This window comes from Nerophis ophidion, linkage group LG08 (genome assembly GCF_033978795.1).
Source record: "Nerophis ophidion isolate RoL-2023_Sa linkage group LG08, RoL_Noph_v1.0, whole genome shotgun sequence".
NCBI lineage: Eukaryota > Metazoa > Chordata > Actinopteri > Syngnathiformes > Syngnathidae > Nerophis > Nerophis ophidion.
In genome coordinates this window covers 76,508,132-76,530,566 of record NC_084618.1, presented here as the reverse complement: position 1 = coordinate 76,530,566, position 22,435 = coordinate 76,508,132, and the positions used below count along the sequence as shown (strand labels likewise).

At 40.6% G+C, this 22,435-nt stretch overlaps 1 protein-coding gene across 4 annotated transcripts in view; it reads left to right on the top strand.

Moving 5' to 3' along the window:
• The first annotated feature begins 460 nt into the window (after positions 1–460).
• LOC133558396 (calcium-activated potassium channel subunit alpha-1a-like) overlaps positions 461–22,435 on the top strand; it is a 236,139-nt gene continuing 214,164 nt past the window's right edge. For 2 of the 4 annotated variants that reach the window (XM_061909759.1, XM_061909757.1), the window contains exon 1: positions 463–1,131. In XM_061909759.1, coding sequence (XP_061765743.1) covers positions 898–1,131 — 234 coding nt within the window. In that variant the 5' untranslated portion in view covers positions 463–897. Of the gene's footprint in view, positions 1,132–22,435 lie in introns of all 4 variants that reach the window. The other 2 variants (XM_061909755.1, XM_061909756.1) reach the window with 2 other exon arrangements.

Sequence of the window (22,435 nt, the reverse complement as noted above, 5' to 3'; positions counted from 1 at the left end):
TAAAACCTCTTCTCACTCCGGCGCTTACCAAAGGCATGCAGTGAAAATTTGAGTGTGATGTAAGCTTGGACCTGAAATCCTACAGAATAGCTCTTAATCTACTTCCCTTTATGCGATTTCAAATTACCGGTTTTAAAATCAGCCTCCTCCATTTTGAAAATGACAGGTGAAGTGTCACTCGTGACGTCACGAGTTTGACCAGGTGGTAATACTAAGCATGCGCTAATTATAATGCGAAGCGAGTTTGACCCGGTAGTAATTACGTTATTTTTAGTTTTATTGAATCTTTTGAAAATTCGATGTGTTAATTATTACAAGTTGCCTTTGTAATAATTGTAAATAAAACCCCCAAGTCATTAAAATGCCAAAGTCCGCCTTTTAACCAAACGGCACGATAGTGTGCGTCTAAACAAGCGTCCCTCCTCCAGATCAGCATCACGTGTGCCCCCCTAAGCCCCGCCCCTTCCTCCACTGCCACCACCTGTAAATCTGCCATAAAGAGCCCGCCTTCCCGCGCGTGCCGCCACTCCACCCGCCTCTCGCCGCGACGACTATTTTATCCAATTAACTAACTACGTTTATTTATTTATTTTGTGTTTTTTTATTCGTAGTTTCGCGTGTGCTTTGACGTCGCATGTTCACGCACCAGATGACGCACAAGCTGAGCGGGGCGTGCGCGCGCATCGTGACGCCTGAAGTTGTCCCCCGGCGGCTTCCGCTTAACTTTTTTATTTAATTCTTTCTTTCATTTTTATTTATTTTTATTTTTTTTACTGCCGACCGAGAAGCGGCGGACTCGACATGGCCGAGCCGCTGCTGGCGTGAGAAGACCCGAAGGGGTGGGCTGGAGGCTGGGAGCAACACCCCAAGTTGTGTCGACAGGTGGCCGGCGTCGTCATGCCGAAGAGCAGGGAGAGGTTCACCCCGGACCCTTCCGTTCACATCGCCAAGATGAACATGATCATCCCCTTCTCGCCCGACGTGCCGTGCGACAGCAACGGCCAGCGCATGTGGTGGGCATTCCTCGCCTCTTCCATGGTCACCTTCTTCGGTGGCCTCTTCATCATCCTCCTGTGGAGGACCCTCAAGTACCTGTGGACTGTCTGCTGCCACTGCCACGCCAAGAAGAAGGTAAGGGCCACCTTCTAGGCCTTCTGAAATGAGATTTTCTTATTTAAACAAGGATAGCAGGTCCATTCTATGTGTCATACTTGATCATTTTGCGATATTGCCATATTTTTGCTGAAAGGATTTAGTAGAGAACATCGACGATAAAGTTCGCAACTTTTGGTCGCTGATTAAAAAAAAACCTTGCCTGTGTAACAGACGATGTGCCCGTGACATCACGGGGTGTGGAGCTCCTGACATCCGCACATTGTTCACAATCATGGCCACCAGCAGCGAGAGCGATTCGGACTGAGAAAGTGACGATTTCCCCATTAATTTGAGCGAGGATGAAATATTCGTGAATGAGGATAGTGAGAGTGAAGGACTAGAACAGTGGTTCTTAACCTTGTTGGAGGTACCGAACCCCACTAGTTTCATATGCGCATCCACCGAACCCTTCTTTAGTGAAAAATAAAATGTTAGTTTTTTTTTCAAATTCAAGATAAAGTATATGTTTTTGGTAACACTTTAGTAGGGGGAACATATTCTAGGTAACAAATACTTAATTCAGAGTTATTTGGTTAGGGTCAGGGTTGGAGGGTTAGGGTTATAATAAGTCCATGCCGAATAAGGCATTAAAGGCCTACTGAAATGAGATTTTCTTATTTAAACAAGGATAGCAGGTCCATTCTATGTGTCATACTTGATCATCTTGCAATATTGACATATTTTTGCTGAAAGGATTTAGTAGAGAACATTGACGATAAAGTTCGCAACTTTTGGTAGCTGATTAAAAAAAACCTTACCTGTACCGGAAGTAGCAGGCGATGTGCGCGTGACGTCACGGGTTGTAGGGCTCTTCACATCCGCTTATTGTTTACAATCATGGCCACCAGCAGCGAGAGCGATTCGGACCGAGAAAGCGACGATTTCCCCATTAATTTGAGCGAGGATAAAAGATTTGTGGATGAGGATAGTGAGAGTGAAGGACTAGAACAGTGGTTCTTAACCTTGTTGGAGGTACCGAACCCCACTAGTTTCATATGCACATCCACCGAACCCTTCTCTAGTGAAAAATAAAATGTTTTTTTTTTTTCAAATTCAAGACAAAGTTATATGTTTTTGGTAACACTTTAGTAGGGGGAACATATTCTAAGTAACAAAGACTTAATTTAGAGTTATTTGGAAACTAGGGGAACATATTCTAAGTAACAAAGACTTAATTCAGAGTTATTTGGTTAGGGTCAGGGTTAGAGGGTTAGGTTATAATAAGTCCATGCCGAATAAGGCATTAAAGGCCTACTGAAATGAGATTTTCTTATTTAAACAAGGATAGCAGGTCCATTCTATGTGTCATACTTGATCATTTCGCGATATTGACATATTTTTGCTGAAAGGATTTAGTAGAGAACATAGACGATAAAGTTCGCAACTTTTGGTAGCTGATTAAAAAAAACCTTACCTGTACCGGAAGTAGCAGACGATGTGTGTGTGACGTCACTGGTTGTGGAGCTCCTCACATCCGCACATTGTTCACAATCATGGCCACCAGCAGCGAGAGCGATTCGGACCGAGAAAGTGACGATTTCCCCATTAATTTGAGCGAGGATGAAAGATTTGTGGATGAGGATAGTGAGAGTGAAGGACTAGAACAGTGGTTCTTAACCTTGTTGGAGGTACCGAACCCCACTAGTTTCATATGCGCATCCACCGAAACCTTTAGTGAAAAATAAAATGTTAGTTTTTTTTCAAATTCTATATAAAGTTGTATGTTTTTGGTAACACTTTAGTAGGGGGAACATATTCTAAGTAACAAAGACTTAATTCAGAGTTATTTGGTTAGGGTCAGGGTTAGGGTTATAATAAGTCCATGCCGAATAAGGCATTAAAGGCCTACTGAAATGAGATTTTCTTATTTAAACGGGGATAGCAGGTCCATTCTATGTGTCATACTTGATCTTTTTGCGATATTGCCATATTTTTGCTGAAAGGATTTAGTAGAGAACATCGAAGATAAAGTTCGCAACTTTTGGTCGCTGATAAAAAAGCCTTGCCTGTACCGGAAGTAGCAGACGATGTGCGCGTGACGTCACTGGTTGTGGAGCTACTCACATCCGCACATTAATCACAATCATGGCCACCAGCAGCGAGAGCGATTCGGACTGAGAAAGTGACGATATCCCCATTAATTTGAGCGAGGATGAAAGATTCGTGGATGAGGATAGTAAGAGTGAAGGACTAGAACAGTGGTTCTTAACCTTGTTTGAGGTACCAAACCCCAGTAGTTTCATATGCGCATCCACCGAAACCTTTAGTGAAAAATAAAATGATAGTTTTTTTCAAATTCAAGATAAAGGTATATGTTTTTGGTAACACTTTAGTAGGGGGAACATATTCTAAGTAACAAAGACTTAATTTAGAGTTATTTGGACACTAGGGGAACATATTCTAAGTAACAAAGACTTAATTCAGAGTTATTGGGTCAGGGTTAGAGGGTTAGGGTTATAATAAGTCCATGCCGAATAAGGCATTAAAGGCCTACTGAAATTAGATTTTCTTATTCAAACAGGGATAGCAGGTCCATTCTATGTGTCATACTTAATCATTTTGCGATATTGCCATATTTTTGCAGAATGGATTTAGTAGAGAACATAGACGATAAAGTTCGCAACTTTTGGTCGCTGATAAAATAACCTTGCCTGTACCGGAAGTAGCAGACGATGTGCGCGTGACGTCACTGGTTGTGGAGCTCCTCACATCCTCACATTGTTTACAATCATTGCCACCAGCAGCGAGTGCAATTCGGACCGAGAAAGCGACACGTTCCCCATTTTGATCGAAGATGAAAGATTTGTGGATGAGAAAAGTTAGAGTGAAGCACAAAAAAAAATAAATAAATAAATAAAGGTGACGGTTCCAGGTGACGGCAGTGTGAACGATTCAGATGTTATTAGACACATTTACTAAGATAATTCTGGAAAATCCCTTCTCTGCTTATTGTGTTAATAGTGTTTTAGTGAGATTATAAAGTCATACCTGAAAGTTGGAGGGTCGCGGTGAACGCCAGTGTCTCTCAGAGAAGCCAATGGAGGAGCCAAGATCACAGCTGCCTTTTTGACAGCTACAGGAGGAGTTCGCATAATCCACTCAAGGGGAGCCGACTTAATATCACAATTTTCCCATCCAAAAACTTGCTGGTTGACGCAGAGAAACATGTTCGCTTGACCGCTCTGTGTTAAAGCTTCACAACAAACAAAGAAACACCGGCTGTGTTTCGGTGCTAAAGGCAGCTGCAATCCACCGCTTTCCACCAACAGCATTTTTCTTTATAGTCTCCATTATTAATTGAACAAATTGCATAAGATTCAGCAACACAGATGTCCAAATTACTCTGTAATTATGCGATGAAAAAAGACCACTTTTAGCCGTAAGAGGTGCTGGGATAATATTTCCGCTACAACCCGAGACGTCACAAATACGCGTAATCATTCCGCAACATTTTCAACAAGAAACTCCGCAGGAAATTTTTAAATTGTAATTTAGTAAACTAAAAAGGCCGTATTGGCATGTGTTGCAATGTTAATATTTCATCATTGATATATAAACTATCAGACTGCGTGGTCGGTAGTAGTGGCTTTCAGTGGGCCTTTAAACCATAACCAAGCATGCATCATTATAGCTCTTTTCTCAAAGTAGGTGTACTGTCACCACCTGTCACATCAGGCCCTGACTTATTTTGAGTTTTTTGCTATTTTCCTGTGTAGTGTTTTAGTTCTCATCTTGTGCTCCTATTTTGTTGGCTTTTTCTCTTGTTTTGTTTTTTTCCTGTAGCAGTTTCATGTCTTCCGTTGAGCCATATTTCCCGCATCTACTTTGTTTTAGCAATCAAAAATATGTCAGTCGTTTTTATCCTTCTTTGTGGGCACATTGTTGATTGTCATGTCATGTTCGGATGTACATTGTAGACGCCATTTTTGCTCCACAGTAAGTCTTTGCTGTCGTCCAGCAATATGTTTTTGTTGACCTTGTAGCCAGTTCAGTTTTAGTTTTGTTCTTAATAGCCTTCTCTAAACTTAATGCCTTTTCTTAGTGGCACTGACCTTTTGTTTATTTTTGGTTTAAGCATTAGACACATTTTTACCTTCACATTGCCTTCCGCTGTTCCTGACATCTACAAAAAAATTAGCTACCAGCTGCCACCTACTGATATAGAAGCTCTAGACAGCACCAACATTCAACAAAAACAACAAATTTTTTAGAGTATAATTACTGGTTTGCAAAACATATTTTTAACCCAAATAGGTGAAATTAGATAATCTCCCACGGCACACCAGACTGTATCTCACGGCACACTTGTGTGCCGCGGCACAGTGGTTGAAAAACACTGCCTCAAGACATGACACTTGTTGATGTTCCCAATCTAAATGTCTACGGAAAGCAACTTGTCCTCCACCTCTTATGTTTGTTTAGCAAATACTTGTTTTGTTAAGATAATATTTGCAGAACACTGGCGCCAGTTACTTCAAAAAGACACACCACATGCAAACCAGTAATTCCATCCATCCACCCATCTTCCGCTTAACCGAGGTCGGGTCGCGGGGACAGCAGCCTAAGCCAATGTTTTTCAACCCCTGTGCCACAATACATTGATACAACGTTGATTAAACATATTTCTAAAACTGACAAAATAGTTGAGTTTTGTAAATTGAGATAATTTTGTTGTCTTAACGTTTGATCCACGCTGTTGGTTGGGAAATGACCAAATCTCTACAGTCAAATCAATGTCACAACCTGACATTGATTAAATGTCATCAAAAAGCAAGTTGTTGTAGAATAATGGTTGGAAAATGACCAAATGTCAATGGTCAAATAAACATCAAAACCCAACATTGAATAAACATCGTCAAAAAGTATGATACAGTCTGGTGTGCCGTGGGTGATTATGAATTTCCACCTAATTGGGTTAAAACATTTTTTTTACAAACCAGTAATTATAATCCGCAAATAATGTGCCGTTGATGGAGATGCGCGGATAGGCAATTATATCATCCGCAACCGCATCACTGAAGTCGTCATCCACCCGCCATCCACCCGAACTAACATTTAATCAGAACTGCAACCGCCCGCCACCCACCCGTTGTTATATATCTGGAGTCGGCGACTTTTACCACTAAAAGAGCTAGATAGACCCGTGTCACAAAGTGACGAAGATAATGGGAGCCTCCAACGTTCTCGCGAATATCCGATGGTGCTCATTCAGATAACGGGAGTAAGGGCGTGATGTGAAGCCCTTACCTTTGACACCTTTAATAACATGTACGAACCGTTTGTCAGTCCAGCAACATGTATGCAGCTTCCGCAAATACACGTACAAGATTTAAGGGCATACTGGGTGATACAGAGTACACTAATAGTTGTGATATAAACAATTTTAACACTCTTACTAATATGCGCCACGCTGTGAAGCCACACCAAACAAGAATGACAAACACATTTCGGGAGAACATCCTCACAGTAACAACATAAACGCAACACAACAAATACCCAGAATCCTTTGCATCTATGACACTTCCTGAATATATTTTACGCCCCCGCGCCCCCAACCCCGCCCACCTTACCGAAGCACGGGGTGGCGGGGTTTGCTGCTAGTGGGGTGTATAATTTAGTCAAGAAGTATCATGGATGCAAAGGATTCTGGGTATTTGTTGTGTTGCGTTTATGTTGTTACTGTGAGGATGTTCTCCCGAAATGTGTTTGTCATTCTTGTTTGATGTGGCTTCACAGCGTGGCGCATATTAGTAAGAGTGTTAAACTTGTTTATATCACAACCATTAGTGTACTCTGTATCACCCAGTATGCCTTGCAGCCGTGTGCGTGTGTCAGCCACACACGACACAATGCTGGACTGGCAAGTAGATTGTACATCTTGTAGAAGGTGTCAAAGGCAAAGGCTTCATAGCACGCTCTAATGCTTATTAACTGGGTGACTGCCGGCAGACATTCTTGAGAATGTTAACGTCTCCTAATGTCTTCTTCGCTTTGTGACACGGGTCTAAAATGGCTCTTTGAACGGTAAAGGTTACCGATCTCTGAACCATGTATATTAAATATTTCCAAATGGTTCAACCGCCACCCGCCCGAATCTATTAAAAGTCTATTTTTTCGTCATTTCACCCGGCCGACCCACGGACTCCTCGGATGAGACCGCAAACCGCGCATCTCTAGTGTGAATGCTGTCTAGAGCTCGGCAGAGTAACCACGTAATACTCTTCCATATCAGTAGGTGGCGGAAGGTAGCTAATTGCTTTGTAGATGTCGGGCACATGGTTTGTCGTGATCACAATATGCGGGAGGCAGCGTGTAGGTAAAAAGGCATCTAACCCATAAACCAAAAATAAACAAAAGGCGAGTGCAGCTAAGAAAAAGTATTGAAGCTTGGAGATGGCTATGCAAAACGAATCTAAAATTTAACTTGCTGCAAAGTAAACAAAAACAAAATGCTGGACAGCAAAGACTTACAGTGCGTGGAGCAGACGGCGTCCACAAAGTACATCCGTACATGACATGACAATCAACAATGTCCCCACAAAAAAGGATAGCGTCCGCACAACTTAAATAGTCTTGATTGCCAAAACAAAGCAGGTACGGGTAATAGCGTTCAAGAAAGACATGAAACTGCTGCAGAAAAACACCAACAAAACAGGAAAAGGCACCGAAATAGGAGAGCAAGACAATAACTAAAACACGATACACAAGAGAACGTCGAAACCTCAAAATAAGTCACAACGTGATGTGACAGGTCATGACAGTACACTTACTTTGAGACAAGAGTTCTAGTGAAGCATGGTTGGTTATGGTTTGAATTCATAGCCAACAATTGCGAAAACTACTTTTTATTGTCAATATCGGCTGCTAAGTTTAATTTTTCAATGATTTCTGCTAGTTGTGTGCCTCGGGATTTTTTTCAATGAATAAAATGTGCCTTGGCTCTGAAAAGGTTGAAAAACACTGGCCTAAGCAGGGAAGCCCAGACTTCCCTCTCCCCAGCCACCTCGTCCAAGTCTTCCCGGGGAATCCCGAGGCAGTTCCCAGGCCAGCCGGGAGACATAGTCTTCCCAACGTGTCCTGGGTCTTCCCTTTGGCCTCCTACCGGTCGGACGTACCCTAAACACCTCCAGGCATCCTGACCAGATGCCCAAGCCACCTCATCTGGCTCCTCTCGATGGGGAGGAGCAGCGGCTTTAGTTTGAGCTCCTCCCGGATGACAGAGCTTCTCACCCTATCTCCACCCGGCGGAGGAAACTCATTTCAGCCGCTTGTACCCGTGATCTTGTCCTTTCGGTCATAATTCAAAGCTCATGACCATAGGTGAGGATGGCAACGTGGATCGACCGCTAAATTGAGAGCTTTGCCTTCCAGCTCAGCTCTTTCTTCACCACAATGGATCGATAAAGCGTCCGCATTCCTGAAGACGCTGCACCAATCTGTCTGTCGACCTCACAATCCACTCTTCCCTCATTCGTGAACAAGACTCTGAGGTACTTGAACTCCTCCACTTGGGGCAATATCTCTTCCCCAACCTGGAGATGGCACTCCACCGTTTTCCAGGCGAGAACCATGGATGGTCTGCAAATAAAGTGCCGTTGTTGAGTGTCTGTACTGTCTAAAGCTCGGCAGATTAACCGTGTAATACTCTTCCTTATCAGTTGGTGGCAGCAGGTAGCTAATATCAATCAATCAATGTTTACTTATGTAGCTCTAAATCACGAGTGTCTCAAAGGGCTGCACAAGCCACAACAACATCCTTGGCGCAGATCCCACATCAAGGCAAAAAAAACTCAACCCAATGGAATAACAATGAGAAACCTTGGAGGGGACCGCAAATGTGGGGACCCCGTCCCCTGGGCGACCGGTGCAATGGACGTCGAGTGGACCTAGCATAATATTGTGAGAGCTTAATCCATAGTGTATCTATCATAATAGTGAGAATCCAGTCTATAGTGGGGCCAGCAGGAGATTTGTAGAAAAAGTAATGTGGAAAATTGACAGTTTGTATCACAATTTAATGTATTTTTCCTGGTAATATCTAATAACTCACTAAAAATGCTAGCAGAATTTAGTAGTAATGAATACACAAAGTAATACAATGTAGTTGATACAAAAGTGACAATTTCTACAAACATTTGAGGATTAGTTTTTCCTGGAAAAGTCTAATAAGTCCCTACAACTGTTCGAGAAATTGAATGGGATTTAGAAACATTTTTTTCCTGGTGAATCTCTAAAAACTCACTCTAACTGAAATGAACATCTAGTTTCAAAAATACCATGTGTTGAACATAAAAGTGATATTTTACACAAAAATGTTTGCCTATTTTCTCAGAAAAGTAAAAAAAAAACCTCATAACAACTGCTATGAGAATTGAGTGTGATTTAGTACAAAAATAAATACTATGTGGTTAATGGAAAAACAAACATTTTAAGCCTATCCCACACGACCCATTTATATCTAAGGCTCAACCTATACCAGGCCTGGGCAATTATTTTGCCTCGGGGGGCCAAATTTAGAGAAAATACATTTGTCTGGGGGCTGGTACATCTATTCTTAGGAACACTAATACAAAACCTCACGATAATGTCCGATTGAATGTTAAAAATGTTATGACAGGCCGCTTTAAAAACGGAACGTAATTTGAAATAGTTTTACTGTGTGAGACACCCAGAATGTACATGAAAATAATGTGGGATTTACAATATTAACTATGAACGATAAAACACTGAATATTGACAACATATGAATGCCACACCCCTTCTCCATCGACATATTTTACAATCAAGCGAAGCGCAACAGTAATGCAACAAACACAGAGAAATATGAACACAAAGGCTAAAAAAAACCCCACCTACATTCTGATATACTGCACATCAGTGGCTATAGTTTTGATCTTGAAGATCTACAAAAATTATTTGGGAATGTCCGGCGGGCCAGACCTTAATTTGCCCACGGGGCTTATTTTTGTGCGACTATATGCATGTGAGATGTCAATTATTGAATGACAGACACCTTCATTTACATTTTTACTGCAAACTCATTCCTAGCCACCTCCTGCTACATCATCGATAAGAATATAGTGGCAAATTTCTCCATACGTTCTCAGCATTCGTGCAGTGCTGGTTAACAGTCGTACTGGAATCGAATCCTGGCTGCCTGGAGATTTGTTAGGGAGATAAAAAAAAAAAAGTTTAAAATGTGGTTATTTTGCACACAAAATAAATTATTAATTTATTCCCCATTCATTTGTTTTAGTACAAAACATGCATCAAAAATAAATAAAAGTTTGATTTAAAAAAATATAACAATGATTTCACAAAGTGTGAATTTTTTTAATGATGGGTATGGTGTTTGGGCCTTAAAACCAAATTCTGCTTAGGGCCCCCTATTTAGCTCAGTGTTTTGGCTCTGTGGATCCATCCATTTTCTACCGCTTATTCCCTTTCGGGGTCGCGGGGGGCGCTGGCGCCTATCTCAGCTACAATCGGGCAGAAGGCGGGGTACACCCTGGACAAGTCGCCACCTCATCGCAGGGCCAACACAGATAGACAGACAACATTCACACTCACATTCACACACTAGGGCCAATTTAGTGTTGCCAATCAACCTATCCCCAGGTGCATGTCTTTGGAGGTGGGAGGAAGCCGGAGTACCCGGAGGGAACCCACGCATTCACGGGGAGAACATGCAAACTCCACACAGAAAGATCCCGAGCCTGGATTTGAACCCAGGACTGCAAGAACTTCGTATTGTGAGGCAGACGCACTAACCCCTCTGCCACCGTGAAGCCGGCTCTGTGGATATTATTTTTTATTTATTTATTCATCTACTTGCTAATTTCCTCTTTTTAGCTGGTTCCTCTCTGCTGTAATGGGGTTCCAGTTTAACTTCTGTTGTGGTGTACCAAGTACCTATCCTTTTCTTCTTTAACTACTTCACATTCAAGCTAGCTTAGCGGTTAGCATGGCTTCTCCTCTCTTCTGCGCTAGTTCCCCATTTTACAACCTTCTGCGTTACTTTAATTAACATACAGTGGTACCTCAAACATTTTGAGATAGTTCTGTGTCTCGGCTTTTTGTTGTGCTTTAAATTGCAAACATCGTTTTAGTTACGAGCTTCCTAGCCGCCGATTGAAGTATTGACTGTACACAGATCGACACAATCTAGCCCTCCAAGCACCGGAGCCGAGAACTTTATGCGACAGAAAGAAGCACACGGCCAAATCAGAGAAACAAAACATTAAAAATATGTCCATTTGGTTAGCTGGCAAACATTTATCCAGAAAACTATTTGGAGGCTGCAGAATTTGTGTTTGCCGTTTTTGTTTTGTCTCCTGACTTTACAAACTGGACGATCAGGCATTACCTTTGGTACGTAGACAAAGCTTGCTCTCAACTCTGACCTCTGGTCCGTCACTCAAAGACGTCCGTGTGCAACATAACCAACAATAATAATTCCTATTGTTACACCATGGAGAAGTATTTGTTATCAAAAAGTTATTTAAAAAAAAAAAACTATGCTACATTATAAATGGGTTGTTTTGGGGGGACCAAACACTAGGGGTGTAACAGTACGTGTATTTGTATTGAACCGTTTCGGTACGGGGGTTTCGGTTTGGTTCGCAGGTGTACCGAACGAGTTTCCACACGGACATATTAGGTAGCGCACCACACGTTGTGTGAAGAATGCAGAGCGAGGCACAACACACGGCAGGCTAGCAGCGACTGGGCAAGGACAACATGCAAAAGCCAGAGCTGGAAGACCCTCCTACCTCGTTAACATCTCCCCTTTGGGAACACTTCGGCTTCGCGGTGCGAAACAACCATTTAGGACGGAGGTTTTGTTCAGCAGCAGTAGGGTATGCTTCTGCCAACACGTCAAACATGCTAACCCCTTTGAAGCGTCACCACCGCATTCAAGCAGCCTCTCCTCGGCGAGTCAGGCAGGGCTGAAGCAATTACAAATGTTTTTATAGCAGCAGATTTAAGACCATCCATTCATCCATTTTCTACTGCTTGTCCCGCCTGGGGTCGTTGGGGGTTGCTGTATTGCATTAAAAACTAGATTTTGACCCACTTCTATGGTGGAAGAACAATGAGCACATATATCCTCTTACTACCAAGTTAGCCAGGCTGGGGGGGGGGGGATAAAAGTTAATCTGAGGCTGAGTTGACTTGAAACTGTTTAATGTTGCACTTTTTATATGTAGAAGAAAAGTTGTGTCATTTTATTTCTTCTGAGCAAAAACTGGAGGCAGTTTAATGTTGATTAACGTGGACCCTAACTTAAACAAGTTGAAAAACTTATTCGGGTGTTACCATTTAGTGGTCAATTGTACGGAATATGTACTGAACTGTTCAATCTACTAATAAAAGTCTCAATCAATCAATCAATCAAAAAAAGCACTTCATATGTAGAAAGATTTTGTTAAGAAACCATCATGAGCCTTATCTTATTTAGTTTTTATTTTATACATGTTGACCACATCAACCCTGGCAATGGACCCTATGTGTATATGTATGTTACGCCATTGTTTACAAATTTGGTAAATAAATAACCCAAAAATGTATATTTTGTTTTTTTCTTACTATACGGAAAATGAACCGAACCGTGGCCTCAAAACCGAGGTATGTACCGAACCGAAATGTTTGTGTACCGTTACACCCCTACCAAACACTGATTAAATAGATGTCACTTCATTTCAACCTTGATTTGAGATACAAGTGTTTTGAATTACGAGCACCGTCATAGAACCAATTAAGTTTGTAACTGATTGTACGATTTAGAAACGTTCAAGTCCCAGTCATGCTGCATCTAAGAAGTCACCATTTCTCCACCCAGATTTATTTTGAGAACACGACTGTGTTAACCACGTGAAGTGATCGGCAGTGCTAAAAACACATCTAACTTGAAGTAGCATGAGCAGTAGAGTCATCTTGACAAGTAAAGCAAAGAGAAGCGACAATTTGCACAATAACACTTTATCTGTCATATTTCAGTTGACTAGAATGTTGGGAAATTCGGTCGACTAATTTGAATGAGTCAAATTTCCTGTAAACAATGACACAAATGAAACTAAAAACTGCTGTCAAAATAAAGGCGGCACAAATACAAATAGACTGAGTAGACGTGTGTGGAATTAATTTTTTTAATTTGGGATATAAATAATAATGGAAGTATAATTGTTTGTATAGAGTATATCATTGGTACAAAGGCTTAACCAACATGTGTACAGGGATATTTCACATGTCTTTACTGTGTATATAATTGAACAGTGTTTGTTGTGTACAAGGTGTTTTTTTAATATGTTGTGCAAAGGAAATGTCAAATTTTTAGGAAGCTCATCTTTTATTTGACATTGTTTGTAGGGTTAGGCGCAATAAGTGTTCGACTTCAGCCTAAACCCTTTCGGTCTGCAACATTTTTAATTTATGAATGTACAACTGTTTGTTTATTTTGTAAAGTTCAAAAGTTAAAGTACCAATGATTTGACCACTGACCAAATAAATAATAAACTAGCTAACTAACTAATTTATGCAATGGATTAAGTAAAGAACTATTATGGTCCTGTTTAGGAAACTGTTCAAACTCAAAGTGTCTACAAAGTACAAAGAAGAAGAACGATGATAAACATTTTGAACTTATTTAAAATGATATACCGGCAATCTTATTCATCTCACTATGTGAATTACAAATTACTTTACTATTTATTTATTTTTATAATTGTATTACTGTATTTTCGGGACCATAGGTCGCATCGGATTATAAGGCGCACTGCCGGTGAGCGGATCTAGTCAGGTCTATTTTCATAGAGAAGGTGCACCGGATTATAGGGCGCAACTAAGGAGTCATGTTATTATTATTTTCTTATAAATGCAAAACACTTCCTTGTGGTCTACATAGCATGTAATGGTGGTTCTTTGGTCAAAATGTTGCATAGGTTATGTTTTACAGATCTTCTTCAAGCCGCTTTTTGACAGTGGCTTCAGCATGCGCCGTTTTGTGGGCGGTCTTATTTACGTGGCTCACCTTCGGCAGCGTCTTTTCTCCGTCATCTTTGTTGTTGTGTAGCATGAATTGATTAACGTGGACCCCGACCTAAACAAGTGTAAAAACTTATTCGGGTGTTACCATTTAGTGGTCAATTGTACGGAATATGTACTGAACTGTGCAATCTACTAACAAAAGTATCAATCAATCAATCAATCAATCAATGCAAGGACGGGAGTGGTAGAAGTTTCAAAAGATGGAGCTAACTGTTTTAATGACCTTGAAAGTTTACTTAAATCCATAACTTCTCTTCATCCGTGGCTTACTAGCAACGCCGGAAATGTGTCCCGTGAAAAACCGTCCGACCGGAACTCTAATAAATAAAGTTCTTAGGGTGAATAATGTAAACTCACTACACCGGTATGTTTCAGCGGATATGTGTTAGAACTTTACACTACTTTATATTAGAAATGGCAACAGCAAAGGATGAATGTCCCTTAACCAAAAGATAGAGAAAAAGAAGCCTATCAACTATCGCATTGTCTCGGACTACAAAGGCGGATTGCGCGCATATTTTCAGGACTTATTCCAAATACAGATACCAGAAGGTAAGAAAAGTTGCTTTTGCATAATGTTGCGAAACAAAACTCCAGATAATGTTTTACCTTGTACACACAACATAATAATACTCTTATGTTGAAGCACAGTACAATCCAAATGGTGTGGCTTCATAGCTTACCAAAGTCGTACTAAAACATTTTGATAGATTTTTGAGCGCCGTGTGTAGCGTTCTATATTTTCAACGGAACATATACAATTTTGGTGTTGTTTACTTGAGTCGTATTGCAGTATACACGTATCTCTTATGTGTGACTGCCATCATATTGCAGTCAACACATATCTCTTATGTGTTGACTGGTCACACTTATCATTTCACCATGTACCAAATAAAATAGCTTTAAGGTCGGTAAGCACAACCAAAATTATTCCGTACATTAGGCGCACCGGGTTATAAAGCGCACTGTCGAGTTTTGAGAAAATGAAATGGTTTTAAGTGCGCCTTATAGTCTGAAATATACGGTATTTATGGAGTAAATTGTATACAAATTGAGAACAAGAAGTAAATAAAAGTGATAGCAATTGCTACGTAATGGAAAAGGGGTAGGATTAATTAAGCTCTGCTTCTTCCTACTCCTTTTCAAACATGTAAAGAGAAACTGGTATTGCATTGATACACATATTTCTAGTGTTACCCAAAACTAATGTGAAGTATCCAATAAGTGATTATTACATTTTAACATAAGTTTAGATAGAAACATGTTAAGACAGAAAGTAACCAGACAGTAAATTAGCAAGTAGATTAATAATAGTTTTACAAAATAAGACAATTGAAAATGACGCAGTATTTTACCACATCCGTTAGCAACCAAATAGGGAACCTTTTTAACCCATTTTGAAGTGTTTGTATTACAATCCATCCATCCATTTTCTACTGCTTGTCCCGTTCGGGGTCAGGCTTTATTTACCAAATAACATGTAATCGCAGAAAGCTTCAATATTCCTAATTTCCTACAAAATGTAAATGACAACACTGTGTATTAAAAAACATTTATTTGATAGGCTCTTTTTCATTTGGGAAACGATGGTGATATCTAGAAAGTAGGTGGCTAAAAAAAAAAAAGGTGGTGAAAAAGATGTTAACATAGAGTTTATATTTATATGGTCTCCTAGGCGACAACAGCACACATCCAATTTATTCATTGTTTTTTTTTATTTCTCCCCCGTTCGCCCAATTTATTGTAAGCAAATAGTTTTTCCCTTCCTGTCAACAACAAGAGACTTCCTTTTACCGTGGCTGCGTGGGCGTCTGAGTCGCAGGTTAACAACAAACCAAACTAATCCTGTGAAACCATTTCATAATATTCAAGGCACAGCGCCACGAGATTTGCTGCGTTACGTCACCGCTTGGCTCAAGGCGACCATGCAGTGCCGCTTTCAATGTTTCCGTCGTGTGGTGACTAAGACCTATTTTGTTTATTTATTTTTTTTTTTAGGAGAGAAATCACCTTTTTATTGCTACTCTTCGGGGAAAAGCTTTTTGACCTTTACAAGGCTGTTGTGGTTACAATTTAGCCGACAACAGTGATTTTACTGATTTGCAATTACCGTAAATCTATCTCCAGCATAGAGCCGGGGCGTTTATATACCTAAAGTGCAAAAAAGACGTGGCGTTAATTGGAGCAGGCGAGAATAGAAGAAAGAAATGTGAAAACTAGGGCTGTCACAGTTAACGTGTTGATAATATATGCGATAACTACCCCCAAAATGATTTCATTATTCATGTATAGTTGTAGATAGGGTTGTACTGTATACCGGTACTATTAAAGTACTGTGGTACTAACAAAATAAAGTACTCTAGTGCCTTTGAAACATACTGGTATTTTTTGTATTCCTGTGCTGCTTGTGGTGACATTATTGGTAATATGAGCTGAGGCGCATGTGAGTCACCACACACAGAACACTTACAAGCAGAAACACTGTAGGGACAGAAGAGGGAGAATGGGCATATTTGGGCTTTAAAACCAACTGTAGAGGTTTGATTGATTTGATTGAAACTTTTATTAGCCCTGTTTCCATGTGAGTTGGGGGGTTGTGTTGGATGTAAGTATAGACAGAATACAATGATTTGCGGATCCTTTTCAGGCCATGTTCAGTTGGGTGTGCTGCAGGGACAACATATTTGATGTTCAAACTCATAAACATTTTTTATTTTTGCAAACAATCATTAACATTAGAGTTTGATGCCAGCAACACGTGACAAAGAAGTTGGGAAAGACGGCAATAAATACTAATAAAGTTGAGGAATGCTCATCAATCACTTATTTGGAACATCCCACAGGTGTGCAGGCTAATTGGGAACAGGTGGGTGCCATGATTGGCTATAAAAACAGCTTCCATGAAATGCGTAGTAATTCACAAACAAGGATGGGGCGAGGGTCACCAATTTGTAAGCAAATTGTCGAACTACATTTTTCAACGAGCTATTGCAAGGAGTTTGGGGATTTCACCATCTACGGTCCGTAAAATCATCAAAAGGTTCAGAGAATCTGGAGAAATCACTGCACGTAAGCGATGATATTACGGACCTTTGATACCTCAGGCGGTACTGCATCAAAAACAGACATCAGTGTGTAAAGGATATCGCCACATGGGCTCAGGAACACTTCATAAAAACCACTGTCAGTAACTACAGTTGGTCGCTACATCTGTAAGTGAAAGTTAAAACTCTACTTTGTGTGACATCATGCACTTTTGCACAAAGTATTACAATAATGTGGGCATAGCTCGGTTAGTAGAGCGGCCGTGCCAGCAACTTGAGGGTTGCAGGTTCGACTCCCGCTTCCGCCATCCTAGTCACTGCCGTTGTGTCCTTGGGCAAGACACTTTACCCACCTGCTCCCAGTGCCACCCACACTGGTTTAAATGTAACTTAGATATTGGGTTTCACTATGTAAAGCGCTTTGAGTCACTAGAGAAAAGCGCTATATAAATACAATTCACTTCACTTATTAGTAGATTGCATGGCACAGTACATATTCCGTACAATTTACCAGTAAATGGAAACACCCGAATTAGGGCTGGGCGATATGCACATTTTTTAATATCTCTATAATTTTAGGCCATATCACGCTACACGATATATATCTCGATATTTTGCCTTAGCCTGAAATGAACACTTGACACATATAATTACAGCAGTATGATGATTCTATGTGTCTACATTAAAATATTCTTGTTCATACTGAATTAATATATGCTCATTTCAAACTTTCTTGCAGAGACAGAAATCACAAGTAAGTCACTTGACCAAAACTGTATTTATTAAACAGTTATTAAGCAGTGGCACAAAAATTCATGCCATTTCCAAAACAGAAAGTGCAAGATTATGGGAGACATTTTGAAACGAGCTATTAGTGCACTTTTGTGCATGATGTCACTAAGATGACATAGCGAAACAACACTAAATTAAAGTGCACTTTTTGTACAGAGCACCACTACAATTGTTTAAAACAAATAAAGTGCACTTTTGTGCATGATGTCACACAAGATATTTCAATAATTGTCAAATAAAAATGAGCAGCATAATAGGAAATCAAATAGTGTTCGTCCTTCGCTATGTGTTATGTTACTGCGAACATTATCTTCTTTTGTTGTTGACTATTTTTTCCATACGGTGTTGATCTGGAAATGTTTGCCTCGGCATTTTGATGGTGTGGGCGTGTGGCACCGAACGGAGATGTTGACATGCGAGGTTCAAGCACTCTTCCTTCTCTAGCAGGTGACTTTTCAAATGATGCTATATATTAGTAGCAATGCTACTTTTTGTAGCAACGCTTTTGTCCCACACTTGACAAATTACGGGTGTCTGTTCGTAATATTCCCACTTGAAGCCAAACCACCGCCAGACGATGGACCCTATGCTGTTTTTCCTTAGGAATTAGTTCTTCCTTCATTTGTTACCAGATTCGCACCTTCTTTCTCTCGTATTACCACTCGCACGGCTCCGCTAGCATCACAGCTAACGTTACCCATGCTGCTATGTCTCTGCTCCGCGAGGGCGTATACGTATGTGACGTATGTAAGAAGGTGCGCTTGCTGTCTGGGAGAAGAAGAGACAAGAAAGAGTGAAGAAGAGCCTGTAGTGTAATGCCAGCAGCTAATATCACGATAGTCATTTTTTACAGTATATCGCACATAGACAAACCCGCAATACGTCGATAAATCGCCCAGCCCTAACCCGAATAAGTTTTTCAACTTGTTTAAGTCGGGGTCCACGTTAATCAATCCACGGTAGGTGAAGGTGAGGTGGAGCAATGCACAGCAGTGTCCTCACTAGCTAGCGGCTAACGTCCCTCCACAGTGTTTTAGCTACTTCTAGATGACCAATCCTTGCCGCCACGGCGAAGCGCATTTACAAGTGTTATACCATCAGGACGAGGAATAGCTAAACCTGCTTCACTACGCACCATGGGAGGATACAGTAGCTCACCGCTAACAAGCTGGCAATCCTGAATGTAAACAAATGGTTGGATCTATACAAATATCGACTAGCGATACAGAGTACAAGAGTCAACTACAATGATTACATTGATATTTTTCATTATCACATTCACTTTTGTCATGTTTGTTATTGTTTATAAACCCAGGAAATGCGTACCTGGACACATGAGAACATTAATTAGGACAAATGTAGGACCCTGTAACTACTTGGTTTCGGATCCTTATTCAAATTTGCAGTATTACCTAAAACTAATGTAAAGTATCCAAACAACAGAAGAATAAGTGCTTATTCCATTTTAACAGAAGTGTAGATGGAACATGTTTAAAAAGAAAGTAAGCAGATATTAGCAGTAAATGAACAAGTAGATTAATAATCCCCAAAAAGTTGAGTTCCAGCACTTTAGGAAACACTGCTATTAATTACCCAAAATTCCGGACTATAAGCCGCTACTTTTTCCCTACATTTTGTCCCCTGCGGCCTATGAAACAGTGCTGCTATTTTACTTATTTTGTTGTTGACTGCCGTAAGGTTTTGTGTTTGATAGTTGTCATTAAACCCAAGCAGAGAACTGAAATAGTGTCATTGTTTGTGCTATGGTGCCATCTTTTGGATGAGTTCGCTTACTGCAGGTGCTGTGAGTTGAAAATGTACTTCCTGTTTTGACTTGAACCGAAAGTAAAAACCATCCATAGCGTTTCTGCTCGAAAGGATTCTTCAATCGCCATTCCAAGCAACGTCTGTAAGTTGTACAATATAACTCCAACAATTCATGCTTACTTGTACCGTCCCATGTGTGATGTCTGTAGTAGTGTTTTCATATTTGTACGTGCTTTCGTAATGTATTGACGCTAGTTAGCATTAGCTAATATGCGTTTACGAGTGTCTGTGTTAGTATTATTAACTTCCAACGGCCTTGTTTTTTTGTATTGTTGCAGTTTTACAAATTACTCAGTAAATTCACCAAAAACGTCACCGTGGAGTTATTGAGTCTGTTTAGTTGATTGGAGAGCTAGCTTGGAGTCGACAATGACTTCTGTCTTGTTTGATCAGCCGTTTTACTGCCGTGTTGCAGACACTGTTTGAAAACAATTAAGGTCTGCACAAAAACATTTACAACAGGAGTCGCCAATATGTCCATCATTATAGACCAGTCCATTTTTGGACCAACCGGACACCGTGAAAATATTGGAAAAAAAAGTATTAATATGACATCAGTGACTCGACCAACAGACCCGCAAACAGGCTTGCATTTTAACCCCCGAACACACCCGCACGCCTCTGCCTCTTTGTCTTCAGCCTCAGATCCCGTGGCTCTCGACACCACAGCCCCACCCGCTCGTCTTACAAAAAAAAAAAAACGAGCTGCAGCAATGCATTAAGAATGACTGTTGCAACAAATCAGGAATTTTCTGGCATTCGACATTAAACAACTTTTCCCTCAACCATGAGTCATCGCTCACCTACGATGGGAAGCATAACAGACTCCTGTGAACATTGCACCAAAGTACGGATTTTGTGTTGATTTACTGTGAATATAAAACTAAACATTCAAAGGGAGTAGTATATGATAAAACAAGGCGGCAGCTAAAGAAGGACTTCCCCATTCACCCCCTTTTTTATCACACAGAAAAGACCACCTGGTGAACAGCTGATATTACTACTTCCCGTGCTGATGTAAAAACCATGCGACCAGAACAAATATACTACGGTACTAGGACTATAGTGGCCATTTATTGGTAGCTTCTACAGCAGGGGTGCCCAAAGTGCGGCACAAGGGCCATCTTTGGCCCGTGACTCGATTTGTCATTGGTCCGGGGCACATTACTAAAAACAAAAACAAAAAAAAACACCAGCAAAAATAGGCAAAACAGCAAGAAATACAATGAGGAAAAGCCAAAAGGTTGACATCAGCCAATAACAACACAAAGGTTTATCTTCAAAAAACAAAACATTTAAAACATATATTAGGGGTGTAACGGTACTTATATTTGTATTGAACCGTTTCGGTACGGGGGTTTCAATTCGTTACGGGGGTGTACCGTATGAGTTTCTAAGCTAATGTCTTGACAAGCTGCTTTGCTTCTTCTGTCTCTGTGTCAGCACCCAGCGTTGTCCCACACACACAACCATCTGATTGGTTACATACAAAGCGATGACAGCCAATCAGCAGTGCGTATTCAGAGCGGTAACAGCCAATCAGCAGTGCGTATTCAGAGCGCATGTAGACAATGCTTCAGCGTCGAGCAGATAAGTCTTTAGCAGGTGAGCTTTAGGCATCGTACTCTCCCTAAATTATAAAAAACACCTCCCAGTCTACTACTAGTATCATCACTGTGAGCCCGTTGACGTTCTAGAAACTTAAAATGCAGCTCAGCTCGCTCGCAGTCCTGGTTTGAGGTGAAGGCTAATTAGCTTTTAACGTAACGTTAGCTCATTTTGCTGTGTGTGTGTGTTCGCTTGCGTGTTAGGGGCAGCAAAGCCCTGTCTCTGTTATTTCACTTGAACTCCATGGTGTTCAGGGATGAATAGTCTCTCCTATTGCTATTGTACTATTTTTTCAGCAATAGTTACATTAATCATTAGTAATGTAGCAGCCTAGTTTTGAATGGCAGGTTAACTGCGATCGCATGTTGATAAAAATATAACATTTACATAATAAAAATCAACTACAGGCTTCCCAAATGCTGTGATAAATTAAGCATGATGAGTTGACTTGAAACTGTTTAATGTTGCACTTTTTATATGTAGAAAAAAAGTTTTGTCATTTTATTTAATCTAAGCAACAACTTGAGGCAGTTTAATGAGGATTAACGTGGGCAGAATTATTATAGTGTTCCCAATGTTAAAAGGATAAAGCTATTGTTCACATTTTTGGTAAATAACCAAAATTTTATATTTTGTTGTTTTCTTACTGTACCGAAAATGAACCGAACCGTGACCTCTAAACCGAGGTACGTACCGAACGGAAATTTTTGTGTACCGTTAGACCCCTAATATATACACACACACACACACACACACACACACACACACACACACACACACACACACACACACACACACACACACACACACACACAATCACACACACAATCATTCATTCATTCATTCATACACACACACAGGGCTCGAATTTAACCACAGCAACTGCAGCAATTTCCGCAACAGCCCTTGTCTCTTGCCGTAATGCCCTAAAAAATTGACTAGCATCCATGGCAGCAACATGC